The 16,189-nt window shown below is 49.6% G+C and overlaps 1 protein-coding gene across 1 annotated transcript in view; it reads right to left on the bottom strand.

The window, feature by feature from the left end:
• NTSR1 (neurotensin receptor 1) overlaps nucleotides 1-8,966 on the bottom strand; it is a 54,012-nt gene extending 45,046 nt beyond the window's left edge. The window contains exon 1 of the mRNA XM_054274609.1: nucleotides 8,286-8,966. Within this exon, the coding sequence (XP_054130584.1) occupies nucleotides 8,286-8,951 (666 nt within the window). The 5' untranslated portion in view covers nucleotides 8,952-8,966. The remainder of the gene's footprint in view (nucleotides 1-8,285) is intronic.
• Between the last annotated feature and the right edge of the window lie 7,223 nt (nucleotides 8,967-16,189).

The raw sequence follows: 16,189 nt of genomic DNA, 5'->3' as shown, positions 1-16,189 counted from the left end.
AGGCTGAGCAGGCAGTGCTGGAGCCTCCCCTTGGGCTGCTGGGGATGGCAGCAAAGAAAATTCAATTAGACTTTCAAGGGAGAAAAAAAAAGGACTTATCCCAAAGGAGAAGTGAACTTCTTGGTTACTTTATTACTGCTTTTCCTCTCTGTTTTTCTCTGCTGCGGCTCCTCTCAGCCTCGTGGAGCCTCAGGTATTACAGGGTTTTTTTTCCTGGCATGGTTTGATCTCCAGGCTGTGTTCTGAGTGCCAGGCTGGCCATGTGCCCAGAGGAGCACTCTGCTGCACTCTGAGACACTTACTGATCAAATTCCTGCCCTTTCTTATTTCCCTTTCAAGGGATTTTCTGTCCTGCATTAGCCAGGAAACACCTGTGAGCTGTCAGGGAGACAAGCCTGAGGCAGGGTTTGCTCCTTGGCTTAGTAAGTGCAGTCTATTAAGTGTTTGGGGCATACACAGCTCCCCATCATTGTACCTTGAGGTCAAATAATCTCTTTATTAGTCTAAACCTATCCTTCTTCTGCCTGCAGTGCTTTATCAAACCTGACACACTTGGATTTAAAGAACAAGTCTGACAGTGTCACAAGCCCATGACTGACAGCAATAAAAAATGAAACATGGGAAACTCAAAGGATTGAGTTTCTTTTTTGGAATTAAATGAGAATATTAAACTGTATAAATTACCCCCGTGGGGATACAATGTAAGGTCTTTGCAGGAGGAATCAATAGTGATGCCAGTAATGAGTTAAACTTTCCCAGCAGCTGTGTGAGCCGCATTTTTATAAGATGGTTTTGAAAAAAATCATTGAATAGGAGAGGAAAGTGGGTTAATTTCTTATTGAACATACTCAAATAGTTACGGACTTATTAAACACATTCTCCAAGGGAACAAGGTGGTACGAAAGTCCTGCCACATATTAAGACCACATTTGCTCAGTTCAGCAGTGCAGACACCCTTTGTTCTTGATTCAGTTACAATTAATAGGATGTGGCATTGCAATGACTGTATTAATTAGCTCCTTGGAGTCCTGATCAGAAGTAGGGGTCTGCTGAGCCAGATGTCATCCTGCATCCCAGTGCTCGTGGCACATCTGCAGCAGGTCTGGGTGGAGCTGCTAAGGTGATGAACCCCTTCTTTCAAGGTTAAAGGAGGAAGAAAATGGGATGGTTAAAGGGTGAGACTGCTCCTCCCCTGGCTGCCTGACACCTCCCAAAGCCCTGAGAGCAGAGCAGAGCAGGAGCACCTCAGGCTGAGCCTGGCAGGAGGGGACAGCAGCAGCAGGACCTGCCCAGGAGGAGAAGGCCACAGGGACAGCCATGGATGATCCTGGGCAGCAAGGGCTGCTCCCCTGCAGGTGACACACAGCCATGGGCAGTGACAGCACAGCCGTGGGCAGGCAGTGCCACCCAGCCCAGGCACAGCCATGGCACAGCTGCCCCTCCTGTGCCTCCTGATTTAGTGATTCTGAACATGCTGCCTGCTCTGTCCAGGCCTCTTCAGTCCAGACCTAAAGCTTTTCATCAGCATTTTGCATAAAATAGATGCTTTTTCTCCGCTTTCAAATATTAGGCCTTATAAAAGTTTACTTTTTTCCTTTTTCTTTTTTTTTTTAATCATTTCTACAAGGAGAATCTCATCTCTTTGATTCCTGCCTTCAGCTGACAATTGCCCCCAGCCCATGCAAACACAAAAGCTTCAGAGAAGCCTCACTGAACTTTTCCTCAAAGGAAAAGTTTCAGCTACAAAGACCTTGTCCATTGTGTCTTTCTCTCCCTGGGAGAGGAAAAGCCCCCACGGAGCCCAGCAGGGCACTGTGCACTGAGAATTACTGAAGTGGAAAACGACAGGAGATGAGGAGCAAGTCTCACATGCTGAAACCACCTGCAGGTGAGCAGCTCCTGCAGCCCAGCAGATGCATCCTCTCCAAAGGCTGAGGATGGGAATCTCACAGCCCAGCCCTGTGCCACAGCATCCCTGTCCTGGCAGGAGCAGGGGGATGATGAGTTTCTGGTACTCCAAGCAGGGAGGAGGAGGATGGACCTTCACAGGCAAGGCACTTGGATAATGGGATACAAACTTGTCTCACTAATATTTTCCTCCCATACACAGAAAACAAGGGAATGCAGAAGAACACTGTGAATGAACTGTCAGCTCAGAAACATGCTCCCCAGTCAGGGTCAGTACTCCACCATCACCACCTTTTCTAAACCCGAGCACTTTTTCCCCAAATAACTCATCTGATTTATCATAGCCCTTATATGTTTGGGGTATTTTGAACCCCACACCTAAGAGACTTTGCAATTGGATAGGAGAAATGGTGTCCATGGACAGCAAGCCATGGGGGAGATGTCACTGGAGCACTGAGTGACATCTCCATTTGGGCATTGCAGGCATCTCCATTCTCACAGTGAGAGTGACCTGGCCTGGAGGGCAACCAGACAGACTGGGAATGTAAAAACCCAGATTGATCTGCTTAATGGGAGGGAAAGGAGAGGTGTCAGCTCTGGGACTGATGGGTTTGGCTCGTTTAATGCTCTCTGCTTTAAGGCTCTGACTCCCCACCTCGTCCCCCAGCCCCTCCAGTCCCCTTTGCTCACCCTCTGCCCCATGTCCCTCTACAAGGGACAACTTCACAGCAGGGAAAGAGCCATGGGGACACCATGGATGCCCAAATTGCCCACCCAGGCACCCCTGAGTCCCACAGAGGGGGTGCTGCACATCCTGCCTGCCTCGGGCAGGACACAGAAGCGTTTCTGAACGTCAGGAAGCAAAAAAAGCCATCTGTGAGTCTGGAGCAGATGCTGCACAGAGACAAGAGTGAAAGTCTTTGAGGGAAAGGAGGGGGGAAGCAGGGAGATGACAATTAAATAGCTGTTTTAAATGATCTGAAAGATTAAAGGCAGATGAAGGTTTTCGGATTTCTTTTTCTCTCTGGGACAAGCAAGTACAAGATTACCTTTGTGTCTTCTGCCTTCCCAAGCTGCTGGTAAGAGGAAAACCTAAGAGCTGAATTGATCTGCCACATTTCCTCATTTTTTTATTATCTCTCCAGCTGACATCTTGGGAAGGGGGAGGGAAACAGAAATCAAGAGAATTAAAATCAATTGGGGGGGAAAAAAGAGAAGAAATTATGTAAGAACTGGCAAAACACAGCAGGCAAAGTGGTTATGTAAAGCAATGAACACAAGAGCTTATTTAAATTAGATCTAGCTGCGAGACAGAGCAGGGTGTAAACGGGCTGGGATTAAGCAGGCTGGGCTGTCGTGCATATGCTGAGTTAAAGCCCTGGGTTCCCTGAATAGCCCATGAAAATAAGGCAGCATTTTAGGGATGCTCCCACCACAGCAGATGGGATTGCTGCTGGAGTCCCTCTCCACCACTGTGGGGATGGATCCAGGCACATTTACACACAAAATCTTCATTTTCTTATCTACCTGAGGGTGTGGCAGCACAGTGAGCTGATGGGACACAGTCCTGCCACAAAGGTGCCTTTGTGAGGGGTGAGTGGCACCCAGGACTCTCTGGTGTAGTGGGTGATTTAGAACAGCTCTGTTATTAAAAACCACAGTAGGAGTTTGGCTGTGACTTAAGGAAGAGAAATCAACTTCAATTCCTCTAGTCAATACCAGCATAAACACAGGATTCCTGGAGTATTGACTAATCCTGGGTAGGATTTGCCAGCAAACCTGGAGAGAATTCAGCCACTTGGTTTTACGGCTTGCTATTTTCACATAATATGGAGAAATGCTTGTCATGTTTATTTACTCTGCATCACAGACCTGATGGTGGGCAGGGCCCTGCCTTCCACAGCCCCAGGGGAGTGAGCACATCCCACCACCCTGCCAAGGTGCTCCTCACCAGGGGAAAGTGCAAGGGAGCGTTTGCAACATCATACATGGAATTAATAACATCGTGAGCCTCTCACACAAATGGAAATCAAATAGATGACCTTGAAAGAGTGTGTAGAGAGCATGGCAATGGATGTCCTTCGTTTCCGTCCCCTTCACACCTGAGGCTCTTTGGCAGGTCCCTTCAAAGGCATTGCATGAAGAAATGTAGGCAGAAATAAAGCTGAGGAGCCACTTGGGCAAAGAGCTGTTTAGTGTGCAGAGTTATTTACTCTATCAATCATCCAAACTGTGATCAGGCTTCATAAAACATAACAAACAAGGGCTCTGGAGGGATGGGTGAGCTGCAGCCACGCAGGCTGGGCTGATCCACATGGAACAGAGATCCTGCCAAAGGGTGAGGAGGGCCAGAGGAGTTCCCTGAGTGCTGCCCTCACAAATGAGCAACTTGGAGCTGCTGGAGCTGTGGCAGTTTCTGGAGGAGCAGGGCCTGCTGCCATGTGTTTTAATAAATGGGATCACACCAGCTGTCTGCGCAAATCAAACATTAGCATGTGTCAGACACTCTCCCGGCACTTGCTGTGGCTTGGGGGACATTTTGCAGCAGAGCCATCCAAGCACAGGCTGTGGGAAAACACCTTCCCATTGGGAATTTTGGGGTGCAGGAGCTGCCCACACCCAGCTCCCCTTGTGCCCAGCCCAGGCTCAGATGAAATCCTGGGTTTGAGGAAATTTTGGTTTGAGGAGCTCTGTGTGTGTGGGGACTGACAGTGCACCAGGATTGGAGGATGAAATCCTGGGATTTTGGTTTGAGGAGCTCTGTGTGTGTGGGGACTGACAGTGCACCAGGATTGATGGATGAAATCCTGGGATTTTGGTTTGAGGAGCTCTGTGTGTGTGGGGACTGACAGTGCACCAGGATTGGAGGATGAAATCCTGGGATTTTGGTTTGAGGAGCTCTGTGTGTGTGTGGGGACTGACAGTGCACCAGGATTGGAGATGTTTCCTTCAGCTTCCCCTCTTCCCCAGGTTCTGCTGTGAACCTCTCCAGAAAGCAGGGATGAAGGTAAGAAAGCAATAAGCAGGAAAATCAATTTGCACTGCATCTGGCCAGTAAAATTCAGAGCTTTTTGAAAATCAGGGCTGAGGCTGGGCAATGCTAATGGCACACATGGTAGAGCAGGACACTCAGTGGGATCCTGGTTTGAGGAATTTGGTTCCAGAGCCAGCCCCACAGGCACAGACTCAAAAGTGAACAGGGCAAAGCTCTCATCCTGCCCCAGAACTCTCATTTCTATTGCTGCCACAACAGGGAGCTTTAAAACCTCCTCCAGCTGAAGCGCCATGAAAACATGAATTTACTCGTATGGCTTTAAGAGGTGTTTAATCTATGTGGAAAAAGAACCTAAAACTGGCAGCAGTGCTTTTCAGGGGATGTCTGCCAGCTAAAGAGTTTACTAGACCTAAATAATGTGGCTATAATGGACTCACTCCTGGTACCAGATCCCATGTGGATGCCAAAATCCAAAGCAGACATCCCTGACTGGCAGAAGCAACATGAAAACTTGGCAGTGGAGAATGTGTAATAAACCAGATCCACAGGCTGATTAAAGCAGCTGCAAGGACAGCGATGAGCAAAGCTGGGAAATTGTTCTAAGAATTCTATTTTAGAGGCCACACAGGGCTTTGTGCCTCAATGGCAAGAGGTGAGATGTGCCTGGTGTAGGGATGGTGGGGACACACAGTGTCACCCTGCAGAATGTCTCACCTGCTGCTCTTCCTGATTATGTGCTGCCCTGAACAATCTGTAATTGCTGGAAGAATATCACTCATTACCTCTTAGAGCTGTTGTGGAGCTTAAGTGGTGCAGGTTAATACGTGCAAGAACCAAACTTCCTGAATGTTGTTTGAATAATTACTTTTTTAACATTTTTCTTACAAGGAATCCTGATTGTTCACATTCAGTCTAAGTCCACTCAGGAATGTCCACTAAAATCTGAATGCTCAAAGCCAACACAGAGGAACTTTTTTCAAAATCAGAGATGTTAAATTACTATAGTCAAATAGGCCCTTAAAATTCAGAATATTCTGTGATTCTGTGAAATACCTTTTCCAGGAAGCTTGTTCCAGTTCAGAGAGGATCCTTCTCCTGTAATGACCCCAGCAAAACCATAGCTCACACTGGTCTCTGAGGGCACAAATGGTTACAATGCCCTGTTCTGGGACAGAACTTGAACTTCTTTCAATCAGCCAACAAATAAAACCACTTGGAGAGCTAATGGCTTCCAAAAAAGAAATGCCAGTTTGCTTTAGACAGTTTGCCAAACAGGAATAGAAGTGAAATGTGTTGAGTGATTTATTACAAGTGATTTGCCAGCTCGAGCAAGTGCATCACTGCTCTCCTTAATTTAAAGACAGAAAATGAATTCAAAGAGATGCAGAGATGCTCTGAAGCAGCTTGAACCCACCACGAAGGACCAGGGCTCCAGATTGCCACCCAGCAAGACCTCTGCACGTCACACTGCACATCAGCACTGCCCTTTCTCTCCTGGCTCTTCCATCATTTGTCTTTTTTTAAACCTCGGCGCAGCTCGGGCCGGCTCACACGCTGTGCCACGGTTTCCATTAACGCACTTCAAACCTGACTTGCAGCTGCTTTGCTTATTCACTCCAGAGCCCTCCCCGGCCCAGGGCCCTGCCTCACGTTGTGTGATGCTTCCCTGTGCTCAGAGGAACGGAGTGAAACCATGGAAAAACCTTCCTGGCTTGGCAAAGCCACTTCTGCAGCCCGATCCCCCGGGAAGGAACAGATTGGCACAGTTTGGGGTTTGGTTCTTCCTTCTCCCCCAACAGCTGCCTCTTTCTTTTAACTTTTAAATGAATCCACTAGTTAATTAAATATATATATATATGCAGAAAAGCTCACAGGTGAACTTCACATACACATAATATATTCATGTCTTCCTACTCCAGACTGGCTGATGGGATAAGGTATAACCTGAATAATTGCAAGTGTAAGGTGCACTGAGAATTGTTTAAAGTGTAATCTCCAAAGATATGGCAAGGAAATAATCCTCTGGTTTTAGCCCTACCATGGTAACAACGAGCATCAGTTTAATCCTAGAAGGAAGATGAGTGGAAATAATGCATTTCAGTCCCATTGTTCTCAAATCAGATGGCTCAGTCTCCTCAGAGAGCAGAGAATTTGGGTTAAGTACACTGGGCTGCCACTGACAAAACCTTCCAGGCATCTACAGGAGAAATGCAGCCCTCACCACCTCAGATGAAAGTTAGGGATCATGATAAAATGCAGAAAAAATCCAGGGCTTCTATCAGGGCTTGATTTTGGTTTACTTGAACAGTACAGAGGGGAAACTGGGAGAGTTATGTCTAAACATTTACCGACTCTGGTCTTAAATCTAAATGCACATATCCTCACCTACTTTTAGTGGCAAGGAATGGTTCTGATTCATTTCCATTTAAGTTCCCTCCCTTCAAGTGTGGGAACATCCCAGCGACTTCAGTGCCCATGCAGCTTTAAATTCCAGCTGCCCGCTGATTAACCCCACCTGAAATTCATGTTCCAAATAAAAAATTGAGCAGCTATCACATGCAAGCCTGGCAGCCAAGGGGCTATGGAGAGTGGTGTCTTGCTCTCTTCTGTCCCTCCTTGCGTGTCTCTTACATTTTTCAAGCTCAATGCTCCAGTAAACAAATGCCTCAGCCCGCCGGAGCACTGGAGCACGGCAAGTGTTGGTGCTGAAATCCCTTCCACGCATGGGCGTGTTGGATTTAGCACCGTGTGGAGAGCAGCAAAGCCCTGCTGAAGTCTGGAGGGGCTGCTAAAACCAGCCACGGATTTCCCCAAAACTGCAAAAATAGCAGTTTGGCTTCCATCATGCAGCTCCTTTTCAGAAGCCTGTGCTACACCCTGTGTCCGAAACTTTCTGAAATTAGGAGCTGCCACTACACTGAGGGAAAGGGCTCTGGATCAACATAAAGAACGGAGAGAGATGGTTTTATTTCCCCTGAACTTGCTGGCCGCTTTCCAGCAGAAGGGGGGGAGATGCAGAAAATGCAGGGAAAGGGTGGAAATTCGGGGGTTTCTGGCCGTGATCGGCCAGCAGGAGCTGCGGACCGGGACACGGAAAGCTCCGGGCATGGGAAACTCCGGGATTTAGCACGGAGCAGGATTTTCCCCGGTGCAAGGTCTCTCTGCTCAGAGTAGCGGGGCAGGAGAGGGGAGCAGCGAGCGGAGCCGAGACCCCCACAAACCCCTCCGGGGCCGGTGCGTCCTGCCAGGGCTGCCCGGGACATCCCATCCCAGACACCCCACGGCCGGCACATCCCATCCCGAGCCGGACCCCGCTCCAGCCTTCCCCGCTGCCCCGCCCGGCTCCGCAAAGTTGGGGCAGCCGCGGGAGGAGGCTCCTCACCTGGATGACCGTCTTGAGCGTGGAGGTGTCCACGATGGCCGTGCAGATGAGGGAGTCGGGATCGCGGTCCTTGCCGTAGATCTGCCCCATGGTGAAGATCATGGGGATGGCGAGCAGGAAGGAGGCGATCCAGATGCAGCTGATGAACTTCTTGGTGCGGCTGCGGGACATGATGCTCTTGGCTTTGAAGGGGTGGCAGATGGCCATGTAGCGCTCCACGCTGAGGCTGGCGATGTTGAGCGCCGTGGCATAGGTGCAGGCGTCCCGGAGGAAGTAGTAGCCCTTGCAAACGGCGCCCCCGAAAGCCCAGGGGTGATGGACCCAGATGAAGTTGTAGAGCTCGATGGGCATGCAGAGGAGGAAGATGAGGAGGTCGGAGAAGGCGAGGCTGGCCAGGTGGTAATGCACGGTGCTCTGCAGGTTCTGCAGCGACTTCTTCCTCACCAGCGTGTACGCCGTGATGGAGTTGCCCACGGTGCCCACCAAGAACAGAGCCAGGTAGATGACGGTCACCATCACTTTGGAGTAGATGTCGGTGTTGACGTCCAGGTCCTCCTCGTCGGGCACTTTGGGGAGCAGGTCGGAGCGGTTGCTGGCGTTGGCATAGCTGGGCTGCGGCTGCAGCGGCCCCGCGGGCACGGCCGGCGCCGTGGCGTTCGGGTGCATCCCCGGCAGCGCCGCCCGGAGCCGCCGCTGCCCCCGGCGCCGAACTTGGCCGGTTTTAATGCGGCGGGAGGAGCCGGCGGTCCCGGGGCTGCCGCGCGTGTGCGAGGGCGAGACGCGCCCCCCGCTCGGTGCCGGTGCCAGCGGCCCCGGATCCCGATCCCTCCTCCTTCCCTTCCTGCGGCTCCCCCGCACACGGTGTGTGTGTGTGTGTCTGTGTCTGTGTGTGTGAGTGTGTGTGTGTGCGTGTGTGTGTGTGTGCTGCGCGGAGCCTCCGCGCCGCGCCGGGACAGACACACCGATACAGACACCGGGACAGACACACCGACACACACATCGGGACACCGACACACACACACCGGGACACACACTGGGATACTGACACACACACCGGGACACGGACACACACCGGGACACGGACACACACTCACTGGGACTCGGGCACATCCTGGGACACCGACACACGCACCAGGACACGCACACACTCACCCCGGTACACACAGCACAGGCACACACCCCGGTACAGGTGCACTCACACCGGGACGGACACACACACACACACACACACACACACACTGGGACACACACACACACACTGGGACACACACACTGGGACACACACACACACACACACACACACACTGGGACACACACACACGCACACACACACACACACACTGGGACACACACACACACACACACACGCACGCACACACACACACACGCACACACACACACACAGGGACACACACACACACGCACACACACACACACACTGGGACACACACACACACACACACACACACTGGGACACACACACACGCACACACACACACACTGGGACACACACACGCACACACAACACACACACACACACACGCACACACACACACACACACACACACGCACACACACACACGCACACACACACACACAGGGACACACACACACACGCACACACACACACACTGCCCGCCGCTCCCCGCCGTGCCCCGGCCCGGCTGCCGAGAGGGTTTTGCAGCCCCAGCCCGGTCCCAAAGCCCGGCCCGTGCAGGGGGAGAGGCAGGGAGAAGGTCCCGCTGGCTGCACAGCCGCTCCCCACCGAGACTGCCCCACATCCCTGCCTAAGGCAGGCACGGCTGAAGCTGAGGGCTCTAAGGGGCTGCTGGTGGGGTGAGCCCCCTCTGCATCCCCACAGGGTGAGCAGGGGGATCAGGGCTGCTCTGGCACTCTTGTACATCTGCAGGTGCTGCTGATTCCCAAAGACCCACTCAGCTCCTGCTGCTGCTGGGATAAATGCTTGTAAATGAAGGGGAAACCCATTTACAAATACCTACCTGTGTCCTGACCTGCTAGGGCACCCTCAGATGCTTTGCTTTGGTCCCTATCAGTGGCTTTTCCCTTAATATCTTCATATTTGGGGATGTGGGTTCCTCTATGAGCTTCCCTGTTGCTGGGACAGGGGATGTGGGGGTGTTGTGGCAATGCTGAAGGTGACAAATGGACCCTCCACAGGGAAAGGTTCCCCAAGGATGGATGGTCTGTGATGGGGTTACCCTTTCAGCCACCCTGTAAATCTCTGGTGAGCTGTTTGTCCACTCAGTCGCCTTTGAGAGAAAAAAATCTTTAAAAATGAAGAGAGGAGTTGGAGGAAAATCCCACTCAGGGCGTCACTGGTTTATCCAAAGACAGCCATAATTGTTCCTGCTCATTAGCAGATGCTGAGTACCTTGTTTCCAACATCCACTGGGCTCTGCGTTCACCCAGGCTCTTACCTAGCTGAAAGATATCTAATTCTTCAGTCAATCAAATAATTTCATGAATACAACTGCAAACTTTCCCCAACCATCCACCAAGAGTCAATATTCCCCCCAGTTCTGCTCCTCTTACATCCATCCAGTAAGAGGAATAAGATTAACAGATTTATTAATCAGATTTATTTAGTCATTATTCATATCAATTTGGAGAGAAATATTTTCCGGCACTCATCCCACTCTAGTTTAGAGAATGACTAATAATCTCTTAACACCAATGTTCCTTCCATTCAAGCTCTTCTATTAGGAAATTTCTATTAGTTGAGAGGAGTTTGTCAGAGCTGCTGCTCCCAGCTGGTCTCCCCAGTTGCTCCTGAGCCTTGGACAAGGTCTTGGGGTGGATCAGGAGTATTTATGCTGGAAAAGGAGAGTGGAACATGAGGTGAGGAACAAGGGGTGTACTGAAGGAGACCTGCAGCTGGGATGCAAACCGGGCTGCCCACTGTCCCCAGCCCTCAGCCCCCAGGCTGGGGGAGCTCAGAGTCCCAAGATTTAAGCACAAACCCACAGTTATGGACTAAAGCAGCTCTCCCACAGGTGCAGTGAGTGAGTTCCTTTGGGATCTTCATCTGTAAGGAAGAGTTATTGTCCCTTCTGGTGCTGTAACTTCATTTTGGCCTTGTGAAAAGCTGTTGCTATTCCCACAAACAAGATACCCATCTGCTGGTCTAATTTTGCAGTGTGGATGTGCACGTTTATATCAATAGCTGTCTGCAGAAATGCTCTGGTTTGGGTTTTGCTGCCTCATCTTTGTGCACACAGGAGATGCTCAGGCGCAGCTACAAGGAGAGAATTGCCCCTGAGTGCTCCATGTGCTGCCTCCTCCACTTTCCCTCCATGCCAAGCACTGAATATCAAGACATATAATTTTAAAATAATTCTAATTGCAAACTGAAAGAGCAGGTACCTGGAAATAATGTGGATGTTGATCTACAATCAACACTTCAACGGCTGGTGCAGTTTGTACTGGTGAAATCTCTCCTTTCCTAAAAATGCACGGGAAAGTTGGTGGGGACCACCCCAAAAATGGGCTGAGTGCTCCCATCAGGAAAGGCCTCAGCAGTGCATTTCTATGAGCTAATTAATTTAGGAAATTCTAATAATTTCTTGTCAAACCTGCCTCAGCCACACGAGAAGGATGCTCAGACAGCTCTGTTCCTCACAGGCAGGGTGCTGAGCGCAGAGCTTGTCTCCTGGGATGCAGCCTTGCATTCCCCAGGCAGGGATCGACTTTTCCACCTTTCCACAAAGTTTTTTCCCCGGGCAGGTTCTCCCTTCTGTCCTCACCTGGCTTTTACAGAGCTGGGCTGGTCCAGCCTGAGGCCAGCCCTGGAATGCACACAAAATATCCCCCCCTTTCCCACCCCTTTCCTGTGCAGCACCTCTTCTCTCTCCCTGCTGCCAGCTCATGCCCTGGGGGAATTGTGAATTCCCTTTCTACAAAACGAATGACAAAAACATCTCTTCTCACCTTCACTCCTGCTCCCAGCAAGGTTTTAATCCACATTCCCCTCCCAGCCAAGGCAGAGGCGGGGATGAACCGCATCCTTCTGGTGCTCCAAAGCCTCCACCATAAATCCCCGGTGTTTGTTTCGGAACCAGCCGACCTTTTAGCTAATCTGGGCTCGTTTTAATATATTTTGTGTGTGTGTGTCTGAGGCTTAAAAAAGGAAAAGAATCATGGAAACTAAAAAAAACGCCTGATCTCAAATGTTACTGCAAGGCATTTACTTAAAATCTTGCAGGAAAATGTCACCCAAAGACCTCATCTATTTAAACTGCCTGGACTTCAAGCCGAGGGTCCCACTGTGGCTTAGATGTGAAGCCTCGCTCCCCTTTAATGGAGAGTCAAGTATTTTTCATCTTTTCTTTTTCCAGGTGATTCCAGTCCCAAGGAATTTTTCATGTTACTCTTATTCCTGCCTGATGAAATTGGCCAGGATTTTTCTGCATGGGAAGCAGCAAAGGGAAAGCTCTGCAAGAGGTTGGTGCTAAGAGACAGCATCAACCTTTTCCCCATGGAGCAGCCAGCCACAAACCCCTGTTGGAGCAGGTTTGTGAGGCAGGGGATGCTGGACTGATGGAAGCCTTTAAAATCCCTTCCCAGTGGGCTCACTATAGACAGGCTCTCCCCTAAAAGTCAGGAGTGTCTAAGATGAGTTGGGAAGGTAAAATCCTGGAGTGTACAGGGGTTTTTTGGGGCATGCTGTGCCTGAAAAGCGAGGAAGTGAGGGAGAAAGGGGTGGTAGAAAAAGAGACATTGATCAGCGTTGTTGGTGGCAATATTGACTGGATCATTACTTACAGGCACTCCTACACTCAACTTATTGCAAAATAAAGTGTTGGTTTGGCTGAGCAATAAACAATATTTACTGCCTTTGGCTGAGCTGTTTCAGAAGGGTGTTTTAAATCAAACCAGTTGATACACAGGAAATGTATTGACTCTGGTTTTCATGGCAGATTCACCCGCTGAGGCTCTGCAGGGTGAGCACGTCGGTGTGTGGGTTGGCAGGGTGGACAGACATGCCCAGAGCAGAGCAATGATCACACACCACAGCATGTGTGTTCTTGGGCAGCTTCAAAACAGAAAAAGGCAGCCCAAAACCCAGGACATGCTGTGGTGTGTGTGGTGCTATTGGAAAGAAAATCAGTCTGAAGAAGGATCAGTCTCTGGGAAGGAAGAATTGGGAAATAAGGTGTCAAGGCAACTTTTACAGGTCCTGTGCTCTGTGTGTTACATGGTCAAATTCAGTCTTTCATTGAGGCAAAACCCCTTCTAAGATAATGAATGTACTGGCTGACAGACCTGGTAGTATTTGTCTCAAACATCAGAGAGTGATGCATTAACTGGACACACACAGGAGATACCAACTGCTTTAGCTTGGAGATAAAGGAGTTTGGGGTCCCTTGGTCTGGCACTGCAACAAGCCCAAATCTGATTTCTCACAGCAATAAATGCATTTTGTCTTTATATATGCAGTACAAGTGCTCACCACACAGAAGTCATGCAGCACTCAGGGTTTCTCTTTGCAAATCCTGGGGTTTATTCCAAGAACAAATACCAAAAAAAGGGACAGTGGATCTAAATGGAAACTTTGCACTCACTGTAGCTGTGACCCTGCATTGTAGCCCAAGCAGGCTCATGCAGATGGGCTGTTCTGGGTTCCCCAGGGTTTAATCTGATTTTGCAGCAGATTCCAGCTGTGCTCCCAACAGCTCCACGCAGCGGTGCCGGCTCGGAGCGCAGCCCTGCCTGCCAGCAGGCTCCAGCCCAGCCCAGCCCCTTCACACACCACACCAGCATCCTCCACGAGCTCTCAGCACTCAATTCTCAGATTAACCTCATTTCTCAGCTCTCCTCTGTAAGCAGGGATGCAGGACTCCAGGTCGCTCTCCAAAATGCAGCTTATTCTATTCAAGAGGTTCCATCAGTCCAGGGTCGTGGGTGACAGAGCTGTGCCCACAGCTGTCAGCTCCAGCTGCAGGCAGGCCTGGAGACCCTTTGGTTTTGGTTACAGTGCATTATATACTTTTCTTTTGGTTACAATGCATTTTATACTTTTCTTTGCTGATCATCTTAATACAGTAGAACCAATCTATACCTTAATTTTACCTATAGCCTATCATAACCACTATAATTACCATATTCATGTTGCAATTCTCCAATCACTAAAAGTCACCATATTACAGTTTAAGCTAGAAGTCGTTTTTCAGTTTTCTTGCAGTGGAAAATTCTGAGACTTTTTGCTGGCTTTTTTGCCTGTGCTGTCTTCCTGCTTGGTAAAAACATCTTCTTGTTTGAGGTGGGCTTATCCTTTGCTCTAAGCCATAAAAACCCCTTCTAACTAACACACCCTCTGCCTCCTCGGTTATCCAGTAAGACTGGCACAGCAATTCTTCTCTTCTATATCAAAACTTGCTTCCATCTCTATTCCTTCATCAGACTCTACATTTAAAAATCTTTCTGCTAACCATACATATCTGTGAGACTTCCTTGTCAAACTTTCATCCTTCCCAACACTCCTCCAAAGAGTTGGTGCTGTTTTCCAAAATTTTGGTGGGCCTGGCAGTTGTAAAATGCAAAGGAAAAAGCAGCACAGCAAAAATCCCTAGCAGCCAAATGCTCTTTGCTGTCTCTTCCCAGTGACCTTCCCATGTGTTTGAAGTGCTCACAGATCCTGATTAAATGCCTTGGATTTCAGGAAACACAAAAAGCACTGGCCATGCTTTGTGCTCTTTCCTGATGTGAGCTTTTCTATTAAATGCTGGAAATGCCATGGGCTGGAAGAGCTTTTTCCTTGGCTCTATGTCACCAAACAACAGGATGTGTTCACACACCCTTCACCCTGGTCCCTGGCACCCAGAAAATCCTTTCCTTTTCCAGGGAGGCCAGCACTGATGGATGCAGCAGGCTCAGCACCAGAAAGATTCCCAGTGGAAACTTTCCTGGGATTCCCTACACTGGTTTTGACATTTCAAACTCAAAAACTTGGCACTTGGTGTCTTCCAAAGCACGCTGTGACCTGTGCAAATGCTTATTATTGGTTCTCTGTAATCTGGCTCGTTCCTGCTATTCTTCCCTTTAAGAGCCCACATCCTCCTATTTTTCCAAGCACTGGCACCCTGAGCCTGGGCTGCTCCTGGGCCCAGCCTGGCATCCCCATCCCTGTGTGAGCAGAGGGTGCTGACACTGTCTGCAGCCTCTGAGGGCATCACAAGTCCCTCCTGACCATCACCAGGAGGAGGAGGGACCATCACCAGAGGCTCTGCTGAGGCTGCTGAGCTCCATCCCTGCCCTGCAGCTGCCTGGGCTCAGCCTGAGCTCAGCCTGGAGGAGAATCCCAGTTTCTGCCCTGCTTCCTCACTGATGTCACTGCAGGACCTGCTGCTCTGATGACTCAGAGGAAGGGGTTATTCACACTCCTGTGGCCAGGAAACTGTCAGGATCACTCATGGGCTTGCCTGGGGTGCTTTGTTTGTGAGGCAGGTGCAGTCCTGCTGAGCCCAGCAGATCTGCAGAGGCACCAGCTCCCTGCCCTGTGCCCACCCTGGTGCCTCCCAGCCACATCTCATACCTCAGCCTGTGCTGATTTCCTTCCTCCCCTTGGACAGATTTACCCAGACAATTTCTCAGTTCAAGCATCTTGAACCAGAGAGCACAAAACCAGCATTAACCCTGTTAGAGTGAGCAGAGGGTCCCTGGAGAGGGATTTTCTTTTCCTTTTTCTGATATGGCTCAGAGGTTGTTGCACCCAGCCCAAGGGAAAAGGCTCCCATCATCAGCTAAAAGCCCCAACTCCAGAGGCTCTATAATATATATATATAAAATATATAAAATTTTATATATATATATATATATATATTATATATATATAATATATAATATATAAAATGGTATATATTTTATCAAATTATATATATAATTAT

The sequence above is a fragment of the Melozone crissalis genome, unplaced genomic scaffold (assembly GCF_028551555.1).
Source record: "Melozone crissalis strain CALT ecotype California unplaced genomic scaffold, PUWL_Pcris_2 ptg000017l_1, whole genome shotgun sequence".
Classification (NCBI taxonomy): domain Eukaryota; kingdom Metazoa; phylum Chordata; class Aves; order Passeriformes; family Passerellidae; genus Melozone; species Melozone crissalis.
The sequence above is the reverse complement of the archived record's forward strand: the minus strand, read 5'-3'. Positions and strand labels throughout refer to the sequence as shown.